Source organism: Zootermopsis nevadensis, unplaced genomic scaffold (assembly GCF_977971745.1).
Source record: "Zootermopsis nevadensis isolate Lab colony 2312 unplaced genomic scaffold, Znev_1.0 Znev_ptg000017l, whole genome shotgun sequence".
Taxonomy (NCBI): domain Eukaryota; kingdom Metazoa; phylum Arthropoda; class Insecta; order Blattodea; family Termopsidae; genus Zootermopsis; species Zootermopsis nevadensis.
In genome coordinates, this window is record NW_028259149.1 from 8760971 (window position 1) to 8784637 (window position 23667).

General features: G+C 38.9%; 1 protein-coding gene across 6 annotated transcripts in view; it reads right to left on the bottom strand.

The window, feature by feature from the left end:
* The window catches only part of MESR6 (misexpression suppressor of ras 6), an 841969-nt gene that overhangs the window by 437670 nt on the left and 380632 nt on the right, over window positions 1-23667 (bottom strand). For all 6 annotated transcript variants that reach the window (XM_087350337.1, XM_087350339.1, XM_022083379.2 and 3 more), the window contains one exon: window positions 14968-15165. In XM_087350337.1, the coding sequence (XP_087206463.1) occupies window positions 14968-15165 (198 nt within the window). The remainder of the gene's footprint in view (window positions 1-14967; window positions 15166-23667) is intronic.

The window sequence follows — 23667 nt, forward strand, 5'->3', positions numbered from 1 at the left end:
TGAAACGTAGCATATCACTATAGTCTGCTGCATTAATTTACCTCTTCTTTGAAAATGTTGTAGTTGCTGAGCTGGTAAAGAAATTCCTCATCCCATTTTCGTGTCCTCGAGTGTTTTTCCACATTGGGAGAAGTTTGCAACGGCAAGTTTTATAGAAGTCTCATAAACTTAGCAGACTGTAGGCAGAAATAAATTTATCATGAACCATTTATTACATTATTTTTTTAATTTATGTAAAACACATTTTTTTATATTTACTGAGCATTTTACGGGATGAAACAAATTTACATTCCTTGCGAAGAAAAATTCTGATGCCCCTAACTCCGTTAAATCAGCGGTTGACTGTGTTTCGTCCCTTATTGTTTCTTTAATTGTTGCAGATCTGCAATAAAATAGAGCGAAAGCCAAGCCGATGTTTAAAGATTAGATGTAAGGTTTATCTTTTACATTTACTGCTTGTAATATATTGTATAAAACACTGGACTTGGCTAGTTTTGCAACGGAGACATGTCTGTGGATGTTTCCATATTACGAACATAGATCACGTAACATTTGCCACCACGGCCTTCCACATTACTACAGAATTGCCTGAGACTGTCCTCCATAATTGTCTTTTTGTTCTCTGGTGAAAAATGGATGATTTTTCTTATCTGTTAAGCCATTCTCCTCTCGCTACTGCTGACCATTGCTATTAAGTCTATTAAAGAACACTGCCATGATGCTCCTTATGCGCATGTCTGCTAAACATATTACTCTCTCCCCCCACCCCGCGGCGCTGCATTACGTCATTTTACCAACTTCAAGCATAGAACGCTGTGCAGAAAGTCAATGGAAATCGTGACTACGTGCGATGGAGTTCGGTTACTTTTCATTCAGCTGTTATTAATCGCTTGATTCTCCTTCGTCAGAGATGGAAAATATCTGACAGAAAGTTGCTGGTGAAAGGAATGTGGCACAATAACGCCGCAACAAAATCTGGCCAAGAAAACGTATTCTGAAATTTGCCCCCTAAGTCAAAAACCACATACTACTGTTCTAATATACACTTAATATTACATTCCTAATCATGACTACATTTTACAAGTGACATCTTTGTTCATGACATCATCTAATTACTGAGGTCATTTATTTACGAAAAAGGTTAATTTTCATAAATATGATATAACTTGCATGGAATTGTGTCAATATTATTACCATTTTAAAATTTTGCTCGTACACTATGTTAATACTGCCACTCATATGGAATTAAAAACAGGCGATCTGAACTGTAGTCACATATCCGCAAACCGATTTCATGTTCTTGTGAAACAGGAAACGATTAAAACTGCACTTAGAAAACACTCGTTCTTACAGGTAAACACAATGCCGACAGAGCTGGTGCAATTGTTACAAAATTAGGCCAGCAAGCATCCCCTCCATAAGTCTACTTACTTTTCACTGCGGAAGTTAAGAAAATAAAACTGGTTTAGTACTACAGCATTAGGAAACAAGACCGCTCGTACATATTGATTTATGTATTTAAGATTAAAAAATTCAAACATCGCTCTTTCAGAATTAAGCAGGGAAAATGTACACATGAAAACACGATGAAATCCAGCACAAATTACGTTTAAATTTCATACGGATTTTTATTATACTCATGCAAGATGTGTAGAACGCAGATACCTATGAGTGTGTACATTATTTTTTAAGTTCAATTGATTCGTTACACAGAAAATATCCTCCTTTTTTGATGTTATAAATTGATATTTTATTCATAAGTCAGTCGCATTTTCTATCGGAAGTTATGATGAATGGGATCTTCGTCTTCTTCGATTAAGGCTTGTTGGCTGATTGGATGTTATCCTGTGATACGAGACGCCAGACATTTTCAATTATTTGTTACAATAAGGGATTCTCGATGGCTTTTTTGCACTAACTGATCATGTGTAGTCTCTTGTGAATGTGATTTCCAGTGGTCACTCTGATAGATGTATCTATTTTAATTTTGCCACATTTACAAGGCTTTGTTGTCAAAGGAACTGAAAATAGTTTATACTAATACAAAAATAACATAATAACATAAGATGGTTGAAACACAGACAATCTGAGTATCTAATGAAAATTCAAGAGAAATATAAAATGCGCAATGAGAGTCTCTCCTGAATACGGTAATAAAATTTCGGGTTCAAATTTTTTGACCAGCTGGAGCGACTGCTAAACGTTCTCATGATCGAATGTGCTCCAATGTGCTGAACTGTTGATATTGGTCACAGTTTCTGTTTTCAGTAAATTGTGGCCAACTGGCGGTCCGAACGTCATATCCAGTCCGAAACAACTTGTACCCAGATCCGCGAATTATTTGTCAATTTCTTAATTTATTACTGGTTACTATAAGCTTTTCGTTACAGCGAAGTATCTTAAAGATAGTCGTGATTCATATCTCGTCTGCTGATTTATGAAAACCCTACCGTAAGTTTGTCAAGTAAAACTTGTGTCCAATACGGGGTGTTGCAGGAGCAAATTTAAAATAATATATAACGTATAGTAATCTGTTTATATTTAAAATAAGTTACATTTCAGCATATTCTATGGTGACATTTCATTCCTGAATAAGTAGAATTTTACTGACGTTAGTCCACTACAGCAAAAACTAATCGCACTGCTAATGAATTCATGTTACCATTACTCTCAGCTTCCGGTCTTTTCTTGTTTTAATATTCTAATGTGCGTTCAGCAATATAATTCTAATGAAAAATGCACTGACAGACGATTTCATCTCACTTTTCTCTTCCATTACAAAGGTCAAGCGAGAACGTTTTGCACCTCATAAACCAATTCTGTTGTGAAAATTATAAGCATCTCATATTAAAAAACGTTCCAGATTAGGAACCCTATGTTTTCGAGAGTGGGTTACAAAATCTATAACCTTAAGTTTCTGAACTCCCTCTTGAAGGCGTGGAGGGCAAAAGTCGATCTCAAGATTATTTAGGACTCGAAGAACATCTGCCTCCTTCACTCGATCGCTCTAAGCAAATTAACTCATATATATTCTGTCACGAGTAGCCAAACGTTTCTCTCCATAAAGACACTATACAGTATCCTAGATGAGTTGAATCCATTTCGCGTGTTTGCAAACTATTTCACTAATATTAATTTGGAAATATGTCCGTCATTCTATCTACGGGTTCGTTTCGTAAGTGGGGTCTTTTCACGAGGTTCCTATCATCTTCGATGTTCGGCAAGAATGGCTTACATAACACGAAATATGAGCATTTACGCGGACCGCCATGCAAGAACCTTGTATCCATTTCACCAGTTACACTTAAGGTCTAATATACGAAAACTTTTAACGCTGGCCCAACAATGGCGTAGGTTTTCTGCCCTCTTTTCCACTAAGACGGAAGCAGAATGTAGTTTCCAAAACGTTTTAATTTTATTATTTTATAATTTAGACGGCGAAAAAAGTCCAAAAGAAGATTTTTTATTATATATATATATATATATATATAATGCACTATCATCAAAACCTTCAAACTTGTTTCTTTGTGTTCAACCATTATCCGTTTACTACCTTGGAGGTCATACTCACAAGTGCACACACACACACACACACACACAGTGCTATTTCATGAGAACTGATGTGGTGAGGTGCAAGTGTGTGTTTTAACGACCACTTACAGTAACATGAAATGTATTACCTACTTTCCGAAGCAAGCTTCTATTTTTTTTTTTTTTTTTTTTTTTACTTTTATACAATTTGACGAAAATGAAAGGTTTCTGGGGTATTTTATGGAAAAGAAGAATAGAATGGGTTATTCTAGGAATCTCTGTAGTGTGGTCACGGATGTATTTAAATGAGATGCGTGCCAAGTATGTGTTCTTTCAATAGTGCACGACACGTGTAATTTCAAATAATTAAGACATTTTAAGACGAAAATTATGATTACAACACTGTGGTTAGTTATGTATAGACATAAAAATGAAAAAATAAAACATTTCTCATTTAAATGTACCATTATAAAGCTGTTTTCATACTGTGGGAGCAGCGTCGTGGAAACAAGAAACATATGTAACACTTAAATGTGTGAAAGATTCACACATGAAAGCCTTTGAAGACATTTTTCATGCAGCGTCACGACGCAGCGAAGAGGCTACAGTGTTAGGTCTATAAGACGATGAAGCCTGTACTGGTTAACATTAACAGGGTATCAAATGCAGGTGGTGACTGCGGTTCACACTAAATCTATGAAGCTAAAATTTATACTCAGTTTGTCAACAAATTATCCACGAGTCTACCATTACTCCCGATCCTGATCCAAATAAATCCAGCTCTCACAATCTCACCCTATTCCTTTAAGATCCATTTTAATATTTTCGCTCCATCTACGTCTAGGTTTTACAAATAGTATCTCTCTCTCTTTTTAAAACGGCGCAACGCAGAAATTACAACTACGCCGTTTAATTGGCCCACTGTTTTACAAAATTATTATTAGAATAATATTTTCCTCCTTTCTCACCATTGACTAACAATGTGCCTTCATTCTAACTCTATAAATTTTCTGATTTAAAACCTTGTCCATTTGCATATATTATTCTCCTTTTAAACAAACTGACAATTTAATTTACTTAGTATTACAAATATATCCATTGTTCAGTAGAAAATTTCCTTTGTGTATTAACGTCCTCTAAACTCTTGTAATTTTTTATAACCTGTTTCTTATTTTTCTGTATTTATTAATGTGTTCTTCTCTAGTGCTGTCTGTAATTGGCCTTCTGGTTGTTGATGCAGCCCTCTAATAATAAAAAACTGAATTACATTATTATTAGAATTACAGAAATTCATAGTAAAATCCATTACTTGTCAAAGAGAGCAAAGTGACACTTGCAGATAACATTCAGCATTGGATAATGAGACAAAAGTACTTTTTTCACGCCAGTATACTCGATGATAACTTCTGCTTCACAAACCCCTATACATGTAGCCGCAAAATGTTTTGAAAGAGCGTCACCGAATTCCTACCATCATAAATGACATTTTTAAGCTTAAGATGTTTCTTACTTACTCGTTACGAGAAATGTGACAAAGGTATCTTAAAATAAATTAAGTCTGCTAACTACGAAGTGCCCTGTTTTCACCACACAATCACAGTATCACCACAGAGTCCTTGGCGCCTGGCATTTGGAATGACCACATACGAATTTCGGCAAGATTATAATACAATAGGTCGAGATTTAGCAAAGTTACTCTAGAAAATGTTGTAATACGTTCTTCGAAAACATAATGACGACCGCTTCAAAATAGCTACAATTATCAGTTTAAAGTAGCAACAGCTCAGCAATAAAAGTACTCCCACATCTTGCAAGAAACAGTGTAAAGCAAACAGTCGTTTTGAATTCAAGAACGGTTTCGAATAGTGACTAGATATGTGTACATGATCTTTGGAGATAACCGATCCTTGGCCGCTACCTGTCACATTCTCCACTGCCTGTGTGAACCAGTGCCACGGCGTTGGAGTCTGTAGTACAACCCCCTGTCGCCGCGACGCCACTACCCGGCGCACTGCGATCTGAGTCTGCGCAGTCTACCAGGCCGCCATACTGCAAAACGTCGGCGCCCTCAAGTGACGTCATTCAAGAACAATCACGTGATATTTTGGAAGGGGAGAGGAGGGGAAGCAGGAGAGAAATATATATGTGGGAAAAAATTGTAGAGGGGAAGAGGAGGCAGTGAGAGAGAAGTGAGGGGGTGACACCTCCTTCTACCCTCCCACCAGCACACACCACAGGGCCCACAGGTTAGTTCCATGTAATATTTTCTTTCTAATATCTGTTTCAAGCTTAAAACTATTCCACTTTCAGTAATTCGAAATGTAACGATGAGACTGACAAGGTAAATTAACAAGAAAAATAATTACGTTGCTTTCAGTTCAGAGTACTTCTTATGTGACGCAAAATCTCATTACTATGAACATTAAAACCAGTTTCAAATCATCAAATTCTGTTGTGTAAACGTAACACCAGACATGGCAGTAGATGTGATGATAATATTAAAATAAATATTAGAGAAACAGGACTTAACGTAGGTAGATACATCAGCAACAAATAAAGTGTGTAAAAAATAAAACATTCTTCACCGCTGTTCATTTTTAACACTGAGTTATTCAGTATACAAAAGGGCTTGTACATCCTCTCGAATCTCTTTCCCAGCCGAACTAGAATTTTCACCAGTCCGACAAAAATCAGTTTCTGAGACGGTCTGTGTGAAGTGTGAACGGCGTAGAACAGTGGCTTCCAATTCAAGTACTAAGAAGCTGAGTTATATAAGAAACATGTGTGGAAGCATGAGCTAGCCGAGTCTAATCAAGACCCAACAGTAAACAGGCTATCTTCTGCCACAAGTTATTCAGATAACTAATCTTTCCCGCATAGTCCCGTCGTATTACAACAGAACTCGACGACTTTCAGAACCAGATACCAACAGACATTTCCACGTGTCCACACTACCAATGTTTCATTTATTGTAATTACTAATTTGTTGCTTACTCCTTCAATGTCTCCCCTTCTATTTCACTGTTTCTCATATCGAAAGGTATTTAAGACGAAATTGTCATAACATAAAACAATCCTATATTTCATAGCATGTATCTTTTCGTGTTGGCCAATCACGAGCCGGTTTTAAGAAAATCGACAATATTTTGCATTCAACAGACGTCTGACACTAGAAAAAAAAATTGGCGCCCAACACGTGACTGAGTATTTCGATCATCGTGTTTCAGAGGAATTTCTCATCTTCATAAAGAGAAATTTGTGGCGTATTAATAATTCCTATCGAGAATCCTTGCATCATCACACAAAAATTCCTCCAGTGAAATTTATTGAAAACATGTTACATTCGAAGTAATGCAATATTTATAATTAGACGAAAATCTCTGATCATTTAATTAATTATCACACACGAAAACGGCACGCGTCTGCGGAAACACAAATGACATCACAAACAAAGGTTATATGCTCAAATTACTGAAGGACTTTGGTGCCTCACCCAATAAGATGATGACTATGTAAGACTTGAGGTTTTCACAGCGGTGAGTATGAAGATTTCCGTCTTCTGGGTTGTTGCGCTGTGTAGTCTGGTTGATGTTAACCAACGTTTCAGAGGTCATACTGCCTCCGTCATCAGAGTATGAAGATTTCTGTCTTCTTGGTTGTTGCGCTGTGTAGTCTGGTTGATGTTTACCAACGTTTCAGAGGTCATACTGCCTCCGTCATCAGAGTATGAAGATTTCTGTCTTCTTGGTTGTTGCGCTGTGTAGTCTGGTTGATGTTAACCAACGTTTCAGAGGTCATACTGCCTCCGTCATCAGGGTGATGATGACTGTTGAAAACAGCGAATATTTCTCCCAGATGGGTGCTCGAAAGAAAATAGAACACAGTGCGCATGCTCGATCCACACAGCTAAAACTCCTTCCTGTGATTAGGCACAGAAATGCCACAGTAATCATGCAGTTGACTAACAGGATTTTACGTCCGTCCGAAAGGCTTTTAATAGAACAAACTTCAAGTCAACCTATGCATTCACATCACATGGGAGTCCAGTCACATTTCCGTGACTGTAAAGAAACTACGTATGTTGTAAGATAGTTAACAGGAAACGAAATGTATTTTTTTTTATTTTTTCACGAAGTAAACGTCATTGAGACTACTCAAACTGCTATTGGGAATCTGTTTATGACACAGGCTATAAAATGAGGGAAACAGGAGTTACAAACCGCAGACATCCTGATAAAGACAGAGGCATGACGCTGATGGGAGGAAGAAGACATAATTCCTACAATCAACCTAAAAGAGGAAGAAGAGTATCAGAAGACCAAAGAATAGATGGCAAGATCTATGTAGAAAATTCTGAATCTGGGAACAAAATTAGGGGCTCCCAATCCCTGGGAAGCAGAATAAGAAGATGATATGATAAAAAGTATTAGAACCACAGTTTAAAGAGAAAACGAAAAACAGAGTCCGACCGTCGTCATCTATAAATGGCGGAAGCAGAAGGAAAATTTAAAATGTGTACTGTCACGTAACAGTGCAGCCATTGTACGTGGCATATTCTGACGACCTGTGGGTTTAAAGGCGCGTCAGGGTCTCAGGCTATTTGTGTATATTTTCTGCCTTGTGATCTGAATCATAAGTGCACAGGTAAATTACGTATGTGCTGTGCAGTAAACACGTGATTAATCGGAATCCTTTGAAAGAGAGCAAATTTTAAGGTCAGTAGAGTTCAATTAAAAACAGGGTTTGCTGTACTGAGGGCCAACGTTATGCTACCCTTACTACGAAATGCTACAGTTTACCTTTTAATAACATGCTGATAATTATAATGGTCTTATGAGTGGTGACGACATGTAATCTTGTAGATGGCCATTAAAGTTCCTCCATAACTTCCTACCTCCATCTGCAGATATGAAGTGAGTCATTCCAGCTCTGATGATAAAGGATTTCCAACTAAACTTTGGTACACTGCGCAGAAACTCAGTAGACCACTACCTCAACTCACATTAGGGAGAAAACTTGGAATCCTACAACACGATATTAGTTGCAAACTCATATTCGTTGTGCTACGTGGCATGAACCACGTTTTAACAACTTCAGTTATTCGACATCAGCAGCTTAGATTTTAACCAGTACAAAAATTAAACGAATCGATATGGAATTATATTAATATTATTCAACAACGGACAACCTTCGACCTTGTGGGAATGCACTTAGAAACATGATAATACGCCGAGCCGGATACAGACTACTCGCAAGGCAGTAAAACCTCCTTGCCTTTTTATCTATTCAAAACGGTAATGTTGTCACAATGTCTATTATTACCATGCATAAATCGTAAGTTGTTTAAGGCATATATGCTAGCTGAGTTCACAGGGTACATATTCTGTTCTCATGACGAAGCTAACCGAAGAGGGTAACTTGTCCCTCTCCATTCCCCCCCCCCCCCCCCACAACCGCTTATAAGAAAATCTGCATACGTTGTGCATACTAAGGGGGTCGTAGCATTGGAAGCCCTAATGTCGTGAGAAGGCACTTCCATTTGTCGGAAGAACCAATGCACATGCTTAACAGAGGACGGGGAAGAACATGGGAACCGAAATCCTCTTGATAACCAAATTGACAGACAATGTAAAGAGGCCACCACAACTCAACTCTTCGAGAGAGAGGATGGAGGTCGGTTCGTGATAGCGTCTACAACCGGGCTTACGAGATCGGCGGAGGCCTACGTCGTACATGCCTGTGTGTCCAATGGTAACCAGCTATTTATGTTCAAGCAACTTGTTAATGAGAGTTATGCCTCTGACGCTGTTTCTCTGTTTTAAACTTTCGTTTTCCTGCAGATGTAAAATGGGAAACATGCAAATGGAATTCAACGTAGAATTTATAGATTTTGAGGTGATGGCAAATCTTTGCTCCAAAAAAAATACTGCAACCTTCTTTATTACAGACGAAGATTTCTGTCTTCTGGGTTGTTGCGCTGTGTAGTCTGGTCGATGTTTACCAACGTTTCAGAGGTCATACTGCCTCCGTCTTTAGGGCGATTCCATCGACCAGACTACACAGCGCAACAACCCAGAAGACAGAAATCTTCATACTAAGAATCGCCCTGATGATGGAGGCAGTATGACCTCTGAAACGTTGGTAAACATCGACCAGATTACACAGCGCAACAACCCAGAAGACAGAAATCTTCATACTAAGAATCGCCCTGATGATGGAGGCAGTATGACCTCTGAAACGTTGGTAAACATCGACCAGACTACACAGCGCAACAACCCAGAAGACAGAAATCTTCATACTAAGAATCGCCCTGATGATGGAGGCAGTATGACCTCTGAAACGTTGGTAAACATCGACCAGACTACACAGCGCAACAACCCAGAAGACAGAAATCTTCATACTATCACCGTTGTGAAAACCTCAAATCTTCATTACAGACATTTGTGGATATACCAAGAATTCTCACTGCTCTTGGTCGATAAGTTGATTTTATATAAACAGACAGTCAGAGTAATTCAAGAAATACCATTTCCGACTGTAATTTTAATTTTCCTCTTTCAAGTTCAGTCACTGTCTTGAGACAGATCAGTTAATTGTACTTAGTCACAGTAAATGAACCCTGCAGTTAACAGACCTTTCTTAAACAACCCACAAATTTAATTTTAGTTCTTAACAGGACACATAACCCCTAACTTATATCAAATTCAAATCAGTGTCTACCAATATTTCAAAACCGCTTTATGGTAAAAGAAGCAGTGTTCATTAAGATGTATAGTTTAGTAAAACCATTTTCAATATAAAGACAATTTTACAAGGTGAGACAATTTACGACGAGACCTTCAGCATGCATCATATGTATCTGTTATGTCTCAATATGTGTTTATGTACATAATAATAAATTTCTGTCCTTAAAACCTGAACATCAACGTATGGATGAAAACTCTTAAAGAACGCGTTAGAAAATTAACCTAAACCACCAGAAAAAGCGTTGCTGTCACTGACGCGTGGCCCTCACACGGCACTGACAAACGCGAACAGACGTGCATTGCCAGGTAGCTGGGAGACCCGTTCTCAATGGGTCCCGGCCCCAAGATCACGCCCTTACCGACGAGCACGGAAATTATACGAATGCATCGCATCCAACAACAAAAACTATGCTATTTTATTTTTTATAAGACATACATGCCACGATATTTGAATATTGGTGGGGTTGCTTTGACCCTCTCTTTTGCATACGCAATTATTCTGGGTTGGAAGGTGCTCAAGAGAAAGACACCAGATGAAGAAAGAGAAACTCTGACATGGGCGGGTTGGGAACTGGAATCGTTAGGGTACGAACCAATATTTGGGAGGCAGAGCAGGCCAAGTCCAGTCGTATTACCTTATTTTATTGATGGCATGTTAGCCTATTTTCCCCTCCTGAACTTTATAAATGTTCCAAACTGGTTCTAAGTTACCATGCAAATAAAGTAAACGGTCTGAGTTCAGAGTTTCAGAAAGTGCACACAATGAACACATGTAGTAAAATGATCTATAGGTCCACATATTTCATTTCCGAAATTAAGTAACGAATTTATATTAAATTCCATACAGGCTTTGCAACTGAAATTTGTCCATCGAAATTAATTTTGATCCTTATCGGTACCACGAAACCTCTAATTTAGGCCTACATGCATAGAAAATCAGACTTCATTGTTTTGTCCAATGTTCTATAAAAGGCTCAGCGAACAGTTACATGATAGTCTAAATATAAATCAAATTAACATTTACAACATTTATCTAAAACCTATTTCGAAGTACCAAATATTTAATAAAATACAAACAAAAAATAATTTTCACCTTTATGACGAGTGATACGTTCGTGCGACTACATTTTTATCAATACATTGCATCTGTTTCAGAAGTTATTACTGCCACCATCATCAGGGCAACGAATACCGACCGCCCTGATAATGGAGGCAGTAAGCACCTTAAAGACGTCGGTTAATTTCTACGACACTATACGGCATCTTTGTACTCACCGCCGTGAGAATTGAAATCTCAAGAAATTATACTTGTATCTCAGTTCATCCAGGGAGTTTGAGATAAGTAAGAAATTACTTACTGACACAACCAGAAACTTTAACATTTACTGTCACTGTAACCTCCCAGATTTCGGAACATAAATAACAAAGAACTAGAACATCCGTACAGATCACGAAGTTCCTCGTGATGCAACAACCTAATTTACTCACTTCATGTCTCCTACAAGTAACTTTCTCACCACTTCTGTCTTCAAACACTTGTCAAAATAACCGTAAGAGCATGAAATAAAATGTTCATACAGAACAGACTCGACCTGGAGACCCTCCGAATGTGCTCAGCACAGAAGTGACGCCACTAGAAATCAGAGTAGTTGAGGTCAGTATGAGAAAGCTTCATCCATCAAACTGTGGAAGGTCTAAGGGGAGCCTCCGTCTGCCAGCCATATGCAGATGAGTGCAGGCAGCTTCTTTGCATACACCCTTTTTCATATTTTTTATGTATTTTCCCAGCATCCTACACCATCTCTCATACACCTGGTAGGATCGGAAGGGGCGGAGGTATGACTACGTGTTCTATCGCTGTTTTTATAACGCTACCATTTTTTAAAAATGAAAGAAAAAAAAAAAAGGACTGGGATGCTGTCTTCATCCTGTCCTCCTTTGCATACATCAAACTACCATCCACCTTTTTTTTAGCGTCTTCCAATCCGCACCCATGGCACATTACGTTCCCTTTTTTATCCGAATAAAAATGAAGGGTGGTACTTTCCGTAACCCTTCACAGAAAATTTTATCATCACTCTTCTTCTGTTTGTCATGTAAGAAATTCTAACTACGTGGAACTTTTTTGTACTCCCGCTTTCCTCACAGCGTATATAAATTAAAGCTTGTCGGTCTAGTTCATTTTCAGTGTAATAGTAGAGACTATTGTTAACAAGTAATGTTACTTCTGCAAAGCCGCCGCAGAACACAGAGTCGCCAACACGTTTGCATGGGAAGGGCTTCCTCCGTACTGAATCAAATTGTAATTGTACAGCACATCCTCGAGGACGGTCCAAAGCATAATATGTGATTTACAACATCTGTCTAAAATGTCTTCGTCATATGTTTTTTTCTTAATTCTTTTATAAAGATACTTACTTAATGACGTGTATACCTTCAGCCACCCTTGAAGATCAGATGTTATCCACAGGAACGATTTCATAACAGTTCTCAGCAAAATATTTAACACGAATCTAATGTAATACATTTGGAGATATACGAGGAATGCTAATGTCAAAAAGTACAGTGCACTTTCGCTCAACCGGTGTAGGTTTCAATCGAAAAACATGTTAATCAATAGTCATCAACGTTTCGGAAGAACACACCGTCTACACGGCATTACAATACAAAGGCCACAGCCTACACTTCTAGGCTGTCAGGACCTTAGATCTCGAATGGATGGTCGGATGAATTACAAAACTGAATAGGCGTACTTTTTTAAAATTTGAATATCCTGCTGCCATTTCTTTTTACCACAAATGCCGACTGAACCGATCTGTTATCGAAGTCGGTTTCATGAACTGGCAAGATCTCTTGATCTCTGAGATTTTCGGTTTCCGTTCCGTGAGTACTTTCACGCATTTTGAAGTGGACCTAAATAAGCCTACAATTGAAATACACAAGACCTATTTCCTAACGGTTTCTGCAATTCATCATTCTTAAATAACATGACGTATTTCAAAGCATGTGAACATTTCGGAGGCTTTGAATATTAACATCGTCTTCTATACGTTATAAAACCCTTTTAATGGTATAAGACGTCACCTGTCTTGTCTACTGAATCTTTTAACGTGCCTAGGACTGCACATGTAGATGCACACGTTGGAACTAAGGAGGATGCAAATAACTTCAGACGGATTTCGAGAGAAAGAAAGGGTTTTCGTCGTTGTGCATGAAAAGGCGAGATTTTCCTTCGCATGGATATCGACATACCTTTCCCGCGATCACATACCCTCATTTCTCGTTGCGGTACCAACCATTCCCCATGTGCACACCTGACCAATTACGAACCTTTTAATAAAATTATATTTTTTCTCTCTCTCTCTTTTCATCATTTTATCTTACGGCCCTTTTCTGTTTATCGTTTACCTTCCCACGGCCTTGTAGATGCTTTGCATACGGAATACAGGACCACATTACGTATAAAAAGTGTAAAGCAAATCAGATCTAAAAGAAGGGGGCTGCCTTTCGTAGGTTGTGAGAAAACGAAGGGTTGAAAGTTAAAAAACAGCTTCTAACCCCCTCACTACAATATTATTTTTGTTCCCTTAGCTGCTTTGAATATATGCAGATAGTTTTGCATATGGTTCCAGATTCTTTAGACTTTTAAGGTCCGTATGCAGAGTAGGTCTGGCTCACCCCCCACCCCCCCAAACCCGCCAACTTTATACACACACTGCGTATAAAACTATTGACGACAGGGAGAGTTTTGAGCACAGGACCAGCCAGTGTTAATGCATGACTTCCTTCTCTTTTTTTACCCCTCGACCTTGTTCCTTTTGGTGTTGTGTTCTTAGGACCGCGTTATATGCATACTCAGAGGGGGTCCTATTCCCACCCTTCCTCTCTCTTTTTCTCATTTGTTCATTCCAAGAAACTCTCCCATTCTCGTCTTATCCCAGGGCCTGCCAGCGTGGTCTAACTGCCGGCCCGCGGCCCGCGTCTAGCCCGAGACCACTTGTAACAAGGCCCGCAAAATTATTTGTTAATTTTTTAGTAGTTACTACAAACTCATCTTCTTTCTCAATTCAGAAGTGTTTACAAAATCGTGATTCTTATTTCGTCTGCTGATTTATGCACAAATGCCACATATGATATTGACTTTAAAACCCTGCCTTGAAATTAAAGTCTTCCAGTTAAAAATTATGTCAGATACAAACTGTTGCAGGAGCAAATTTAAAATAAAGTGTGCGAATAGCTGTTTTTATAATTTATGCACATATAAAAATATGTATTTCGGTATCTCCTGAGGTAAATTACAGGTCCAGTACAGACAAAAACAGCCTTAATATCATGTCAAAGACAACAATTTCTTCAGCGACAAGCAAAAACTCATATCACTCAATGGAACACATACTCAGGTGTACAGTGTATGGACAATTGTACGCACGAATTTAGACGTAATGGAGGGATATCCAAGTGTTCACATCTTGAATCCATGAACAGATTACGATAAATTTTGTAACAGAAAATTAATTCTAAAAAATCATAAAGCATGCGTAACTTTGACGCTTCACGAATTGTGCGAACTTAATTAACGAAATATCCTTCGATTTTCGGAGTTGTAGCAATGTTGGAACTGGAGCTACAAAAAACCTTTTCTTCATGGAAATTTACTTGTCAGAAATTAATTGTGTGGAATTTCTCCTACCTTTGGGTCCTGTTCATTGGCCGGGCGCTGGAAATTGTAGAGTTCCCGGAGATGGGAATAGAGGTCAGCGTTCTCATATAACCCTCTGAACGGATTCCTGGTACTGAAGAAGTCAAGGTCAATATCTAAGATAAACGGATCGCCCTCACGTGCTATGTATTGGCGGAACATTTTTCCGAGTTCCTGGAAATCATCTTTCTGTAACAAATAAAAGAAAAGCCAGCCATGACAAGTTGTACACCTCACAACACAAATATCGACTTATGTTACACGTCATAGAAATTAAAGAGGACATCAGCAGGATGTCTGTCTAAAAAACGCGGTCATAGGTCTACACGTTTGACCGTACTACTCAGTTCCTGCTTCGTGTTAACAAATCTAGCATATCGATATATAGCTTTATACTTTTATTATTTACAAATGAATACGGCGTTAATGAGAATACATTTAAAATCGGATAAGGAATTAATATATTTATTTCTGCTAAGCAAGTAGCAGTCTTTATTATCTAACGGATGTTTCATTTGAAAGCTATAACCGCCATGTACCAATTTAGATCGCATCTAATTTAATTTTCCGTTCGCACCAACTTGGTAAAAACAGCACCGAGTCAGTGATGTTAAGATTAAAAAAGTCTCTGAAACGTGCCATTATGTTTTACTTGCAGTAATTCAAATGCCTTCGATAATTAAAAGAGGGCTGACTTCCAATTATGATGGTTGTTATTCTTTGTGTTCCTACCATATGGCAAGGGCGGCATTAACTTGCCTAAAAACAACAAAACATAACAAGCACCACGCATTCAAACCATGGCGGTACAATGAAGGACAGACAGAACATTTTTGATAACCACACTTAATTTCCTTCCCGATTCCTTAATTATTAGTAGGTTCAATAGACCACCGGAAATGTGGTTAGAAGAAAGGTTCTTCTAATTCCAAGAAAAACAATCCTTATTGAGAAACATAAAGTCGCTCAGCTGATAAAGAAATTCTTTGCTTCTTGTAAAATTATTAGTTTCATCACCATGTTTATAAAAGTCCACCGCTGGTCCCCATTCCGAGCCAGTTAAATCCAAGTACGATTTGAGGTTTCCACGCAGTGCGTTGTTGCCCTGTGCAGTCTAGTAGAAGTTTACCAGCGGTTCTGAGGTCCTTGCTGCCTCCATTATCACGGTAATCAGCAAGGACCTCTGAAACGTTGATAAACTTTTACCAGATCGCACAGGGCAACAAGTCAGAAGACATCCATCTTTAGTTAAAACCAGTTGATAAACGCACACACCCAAGTTTTTTAAAATCCATTTAAATATTAACCTCCCTTTTAAGACCAGGTCTTCCAAGCCGTCTCGTTCCTTAAGGTATAGGATCCTCTTTCGACATTCCCTAGTAAGTGTTATGTCTCGTTTGCTCACAATGAAAACTAAACACATAGTAGCTAGCAGCCATTGCTGTTCTAATGATGTAGATCAGTTCGCAGGTAAACAGTATGTACCTCTGGTACTCAGACCTCGTTACAAGTAGTATTCATTCAGCCTCATCACCTCGTAGCCATATTTGAATGGATCTAGTTAAGGAATCAATGTAATCTACAAAGCAGATGTAGGAAAATGTTGGACGTAGACCACATGTCACTGCGGCGGCGCAGAGGGTAAAGGCCCCGGAAGAATGACTGCCCTCAAAACATGTTAGTTATGCATATTAGAGAGTTTTCTTTGTTGGAGACAAATATCTCAAAGCAGGTACGAAATGAACAATGTGTATTAGTAGCTCTGAGTTTCTACGCAGCTTACCAAAACGAATATTCCTTGATGAAGACTGTGTAACATTCTTAAACTGAACGACCGAAAATAAAACACACTGTTGCCCCAAGATTGTCACAAGAAGAAGTATGTACCACTTTATTTTCAAACATCACGAGCAAGTTTAGTTCTTTCCTTAGAAAGATGTCGCATCCTCATAAATTCGTTGAGATTTTTCAGATGACTGTCTTCTGGGATGTTGAGTAGAGGTGAGAGGCAGTAAGTACCTCTGAAACGTCGGTGAACTTCTACCAGACTACACGACGCAACAACCCAGAAGGCTCACAGCCGTGAAAACCTCAAATCCTACATAATGGAATCCTGTTACTATGACAGCGGTTATCAACTGACGTTACATCACATCCTGCTGCATATGGTTCTTGTTCTATTTACAGCACCAATGGTATGTCCTAACGGATATAATGAAATATGACTACACAAAAGATGGTAGCGACGCCACACACACACAGGATTATCTCTATTGCCTCACACATCCAAACAGTTGCAAGAATTGAATTGTCTCTTGGGTTATCCTACAAAAAATTCTCATTCGTTTATTTTTTTACCAATTTCTAACTCGTTCCATATTCTATTCATATATTTACGTCATGATAAGTGTCTCTAATAAATCCACGGTACGTCATCTAAATACAAGGACAGCTGTCGTTGATGAAGCTTTGGGAGGGATTTTTTTTTGTTTCTGCTGAAGTATCATATGTATAAAAACAACACAAAGCTCCAACACAACAGTTGTTATGTATTTTTTGTCACTATGACGTTCATGTGCAGTAATTGTTCTGTATGCATATTGTCACGGTATATGAAGTCTGTGTGTATGTTCTGCTGCAGGGACCTTGAGTCTCATTCTGAGACCTAAGGGTGGAGTTTCAATGTGGCCCACGACACGCTCGAACAATGTCGAAAAACTTTTGAATCTCATGCACTTTTGTTTTTCTTAAATTCCAATGACGTTTTGAACTTGTACGCCGACCTCCTATTCTTATGGGCCTTTCATCGGTTAAATTACGGTTGAGTGGAGAAGCAAGAAATGTAGCTGTGTTTTGGTGGAGAATCCTCTGTTTAGGCTCTCACTTGAAAGACCGAAAAATAGACGAGCCTTACAGAAATATCTGATACTTAACCAGTCTTGGGGTGTAGAAAATAAAAATTAAAAAAATACGCCTTTCAGTTTCTCTGTCTGTCCGTTTGAAGAATTTCCCGAATACTTGAACGGATTTTAATTAAATTCCATACTAGGAAGTTATACTAAAATTTGTCGATATATGCAAGATATGGTCAAAATCGGACAACAATAACGGGCACATTACATAGAAACCCACATACGTTCTTGGATGGGGAATCCCTAGGCTGCCTCGGTTGCTGCATTTACCTGCAAAATCCCCAGTCAACCACAGAACTCTAACGTCACTGGTGACATTCGCAAGGCCAAGGAGTATTTTTGGTAGGCCTAAGTGCACAACCGTCAACTGCCGAAGAAGGACACTTATCCATACACATAGTGTTAATCAGCTGTATGTTTCGATGCACACATATGCAGCCTATTATGCAAAGCCTCTATACGCCTATCTGTGTTTTACATAAATAAGTAAAGTTATTGGTTTACTGCTTCCAAAGTTTCGTAAATGGGCCCTAGTTCTGTAATACGAGAGATACTTAACACAAATTAATCATAACTTGTCAGAGAATTATTTATTTATCTGCGTTTTATTTAACGACACTGTCAGCGGCTTGGATTATACAGACCTAGAGTCAAATGATAGGATGATTAATGAATACTGAAATGAGAAGGACATGGAAGGAAGCGGTCGAGGGTTCATTTAAGATGCCATTACAGTGTTCGCGTGGAGAGATTGAGGAAAACAATGAAAACCGTAAATCAGGATATAAATCTAAATTTCACACACATGGATACGAAATTAAATGAAACCTATAACTTTGCCTGTTGTTTTGTACGAATCTGAAACTGAGGGATGGGAAGACAAGAGACTGAACAGGACTTCATACCGAGGAACTTGACAACTTGCACTCGTCACCTAGGACATGATTAAATCAAGGATGAAGTGGGTGGGGAATGTAGCACGCATAGGGGAGATAAAGAATGCCAATAGAATTTCGGTTTGTGAGCCTGAAGCGAAGAATTTGGCGTAGAAGGAAGGATAAATGGATGTTAGGGAAATATCATGGGCCCGGTGCGAACACTGTAATGGACCTTAAGATTTCAAGAAAGGCCGGGGGGGGGGGGGGGGGGTTCTTGACAAGCTGAGTGGCTACCGGCTTCTCGAGGAGGGGTTTGTTAGTTGGCCTCGGTTTCTCTGACTTCAGTTCGCCACAATTGTTGTTTTCTTGGCATCTGCTGTGACGTTCTAAATGCAGCTGCAAAGTCGCTAACAGCAGATAGACCAAAACGCGCGTCTAACAGGCCAGACCTCTAGATTCTTCCTCGGAATGCAAGAACACACAGTAACCTCGTTGGCATCTAGTTTAACACGTACCCTCGAGATTACATTTAATACGTCCACGCGTTGTGTTTCAATATTGTACAATCGACCCTTTCCCCGTCTTTTGTTTCAGACAGCAGCATCTGTGGCCCGCTTCTCGTTGGATTCACGCTGTTGTCATTATGTAAGCCTTCAACGAGAAGCAGGCGTGGCTTCTTCCATGGGGAGCAAGAAAAAATTATACAGCGTATGAGATAAACAGTCACACCCAAAAATAGATCCCACCATTTAGGTTCTTTTAGTGTTAGCTTGGCAAACGTGTATAACCCTGAGCTGAAAGTATAGAACAAAAAAAAATCAAAAAGTTCTGAAGCCAACGTTGGCCACTTACTGATCTACACTATAAGAAGTATAAAAATACAAGCTGGTAGTTGAAGATTTCTGTCTTCTGGGTTGCAGTATGACCTCTGAAACGTTGGTAAACATCGACCAGACTACACAGCGCAACAACCCAGAAGACAGAAATCTTCATACTAAGAATCGCCCTGATGACGGAGGCAGTATGACCTCTGAAACGTTGGTAACCATCGACCAGACTACACAGCGCAACAACCCAGAAGACAGAAATCTTCATACTAAGAATCGCCCTGATGACGGAGGCAGTATGACCTCTGAAACTTTGGTAAACATCGACCAGACTACACAGCGCAACAACCCAGAAGACAGAAATCTTCATACTAAGAATCGCCCTGATGACGGAGGCAGTATGACCTCTGAAACGTTGGTAAACATCGACCAGACTACACAGCGCAACAACCAAGAAGACAGAAATCTTCATACTCACCGCTGTAAAAACCTCAAATCATACAAGCTGTCGTCGTCTTTAGAGACTACGCACAACTGTTAGTCCATCGAGCACATTTCTTTCAGCATCTCAGGGTCCATAATGCCTTATTGCTTTCAATTACAATTCAAAATACAGCTATTGAAATGTGCAAAAATTATGCTTGAATTTTACCTGGAAACACATCAGTGACAATACATGTAGGGGGGGGGGGGGATTTACCAAAATGCATCCATTTAATAATAACATTTTATATATTTCACCCACTAACAAATCGCGTAATAAAACGCGTTAAGTGCAATATAATGTGCCAAAACATGTCGCCCATGTACGAAAAAATTGCTTATAATAAAGTAAGCTTAGGTTTAGTAAACATTGCGCCCTTTTATCCCTGTTCGATGTAACAGCAGAAACAAATTTGGAACTGGCATCGGTTCCTTGAAACTAGGAGATCCGCGGCATCCCCCAACGAAGTTCCGAAACGTCGCGCATTTAAAATATCCGTCAGACAACTGATAATATCCAACATTATCGCCATTCAATTCCGTGAAGCAAGTGTCCACTTTCTTTGAACTTTTTCTACTCTTGCCCATTCACGAATAACGAGATGTTAAATGTTAACCGTTAACTGAGGAATGTTTCACTGTTTGGTTTGAAGCTGCCTCTTCCCGCCTTGTTAACAACACGCTACTCTGTCCCTTCCTTCAAACAATCCAGCCTCTGTCCTCTTCTGCAGTATACTGAGCATATTTATATTTTTTGTTTCATGATGACATCACTATTGATGAACTCTGAGGTCAAACTGTGGGAGGAAGATACGAGGGGGCATAGAAGATAAGTAAGCTGAGCAATAAATAGTTGTGAAGCAGAATGGTGTAGTTAAAGCTGAGACCTCTGATCCGAGAGCAGTCACACCCTCGCCGGACTTTCTTAAAAACCCCCGGTGAACGCTAAACCACGGCGCGCGAAGTTTAGACCCTGTGAGGAGCACCAAAGTATTCCTGTTATTTTATTGAACAGTTACCTTTAAAAAAAATGTTTCGAGTTCCATAAAAGACAAGAAATCTGTCGAACATCAGAGCAACTATCAGCTTGCCAATGAGAACTTTGCGCCATAGAATCAGGAATAGGTAATTTAGCTGATTTGCCCCGGCAACAAGAAACAATTTTTTCTCCATTTTCATTTAATGACGGAGACCGCCGAGGCTGTTTCGAACTCCGTAGGTAATTTAATGACATTGTTTCAACTGCAACTATTTGAATTTCAGTTAATATAAATATGACATTTGACTTCATACATTTTTATTATGCTGTACTTTTGATAGGCATATCGTATATCTCCGCGTTCAACAACATTCTCGACATTAATTTTGACAAACAACGTGCTAGAAACCACCGAGGGGCCGCGGTATTTTAATATCTGTTGTTCAGGCCGTACGCTGTTGATCCTTGCCCAGCTTTTTTAATCTAGATTGAGCACTGGGTGGTCGTGATTCGGAACATAAATTCTCCAGGAGGATACACACTTATGTTACTCAAGTAATTTTACAGCAAGATACAAAGAATTCATTTTCAAAGGACTATAAGCTGTGATACGTAAATAAACGAACGTAAGTCTGTATTCTTTTCAACCTGTTGCTTTATAACAGAAACAAAACAACAATAAATAATTACGTGTACATCTAAACAAAATAAATTGCAATATCTTATGTAATACATTTCTCTCGCAGAATACTTGCCACTGAACTTCACAGATAACTGTTAGTTAAAAACTGCAGAGATTCAAAGGGAACGTGTACTTAAGCGATACACAGAGAAAGGAATGTATGATTTTATTAAATGACTTACCATTAATCTTGTTAGCATTATCATTAGCTAGCACATTCATACATGTACAAACATCCATTCTGACTTGAGGCATAACATTCCATAACTGAAACATTCTGCAAAAAGGAGCAAACACTGCTCTGTTTATTTATCTGCAGACTCCCTCTACAATGCATCTTATGTTTGAGATTCTGAACATAATGAGACGAAACTCCTTGGAAAATGCTACACTTAAACAAAAAACGTACGATTATTGTTGGCATGCTAACTAAATTGACTCCATGAGGCAGAGTCCTTCAGAAGCTAACAATGCGTTCAGCTAACCAAGAAAATTTCCGTATTTTAAAAAACCCGATGGTTGTCTACCGTGTTGACAAAACTGTCCCTGTGGTATCTTCCATTCAGGTATTCTGACTGTAATACTGACAAATCTACATATACACAGACGTACGACGTACAAAATTACGTAACATGCACGCTAATATATACATAAGCACAAGAACAGATGCATAGACGAATGAGTCTGTTAATTGCACTGTGATGTGCAAGAATAGTTTTCAGTTTTCGAAGAACAAAAATTGGAAACTGATTGTTGCAGGCATGAGAACCGAAATGGAGGGTCTGCACCCTCACACGGAATGTTGCGTCCCGTTCCGGACTGTGGGAGGCATTGCCCACGACAAGGCCGTGATTAGAAGAAACTCCCGCTGGTACAGGCTGTTCCGAAAATAGGCAACAGACCGGGCGGATGCAAGTTCGGGACTTCCCCTTCACCCACCCAGAAATCACAAAACTTCTCCACGATTAAGAACAATTTCTCAACGCTGTTTAGAGAAATAATCGCAGCTTAATCTGAGAATTATAGAAAACCGATTAACACAAAATGCAATTACGACTATTAAAGCAGTTGGAACATACAATTAACACTGGTCTTTGAGGGTTAACTTGGGTCTGCATCATGTCGGAAGCCTGTAATCCTCACATATACAGCCGAAGAGGGGGAGAAAGGTGAAGACAAGTGGAAAGGATGCGCCTGGTTTCGAACCACTAGTAGACTACAAAATCCCCTTTAAAAATCTCCTGCTTATTTAATTTTCGTACTTCCTTCTTCGTCTTACAAATATAAGCGGTACTTCGTGTCTCATAGATATTCCTTTGTCTTCTTTCTGTCTCTGATTCTTTCTGCAAGGTTTAGCAAACAATTTTTGTGAAAATAATGCACTTAAACAGGACAGAACAGGATGGTGCCGGCATATACGTGCGTACATAAAGGACTCCTTCAATTCAGATTGTAGAACAGTTTCTTTGTAATCGCAATTCAGATATAATTTAAGATTCGGAAGAAGGAAATGACTGTTTCGTTGCCAAATTAACCGTACGCTAAGATACACGTACATACAGCCTGTAAAAGGAGGGTAAAAATTCCAGATGGTGGTTTCTTTTCAATGCAATATCCTGAAACATAATTTTCATACTATATTTTAAACGCATTAGTGTACAATGAGATGTCATATTATTCAAACCATTAGACCCTACACAGGAAGGAACTACACAAAGTTCATAACCTCAACCTGTCAGGTCAACTGTGCAATGTTATATAGGCCTATATTTGTAATGTAATTATTATTCTCCTCAAAGTGGTAATAATTTGGTCCGGATGATATATGCCCCCACCCAGGCATTATCCCCACCACTCTTCAAAATGTGGTTATGTACAAAAAATATAAAAATATATCTCGTGACCACATAAAAAATTCCTTTACTTTACC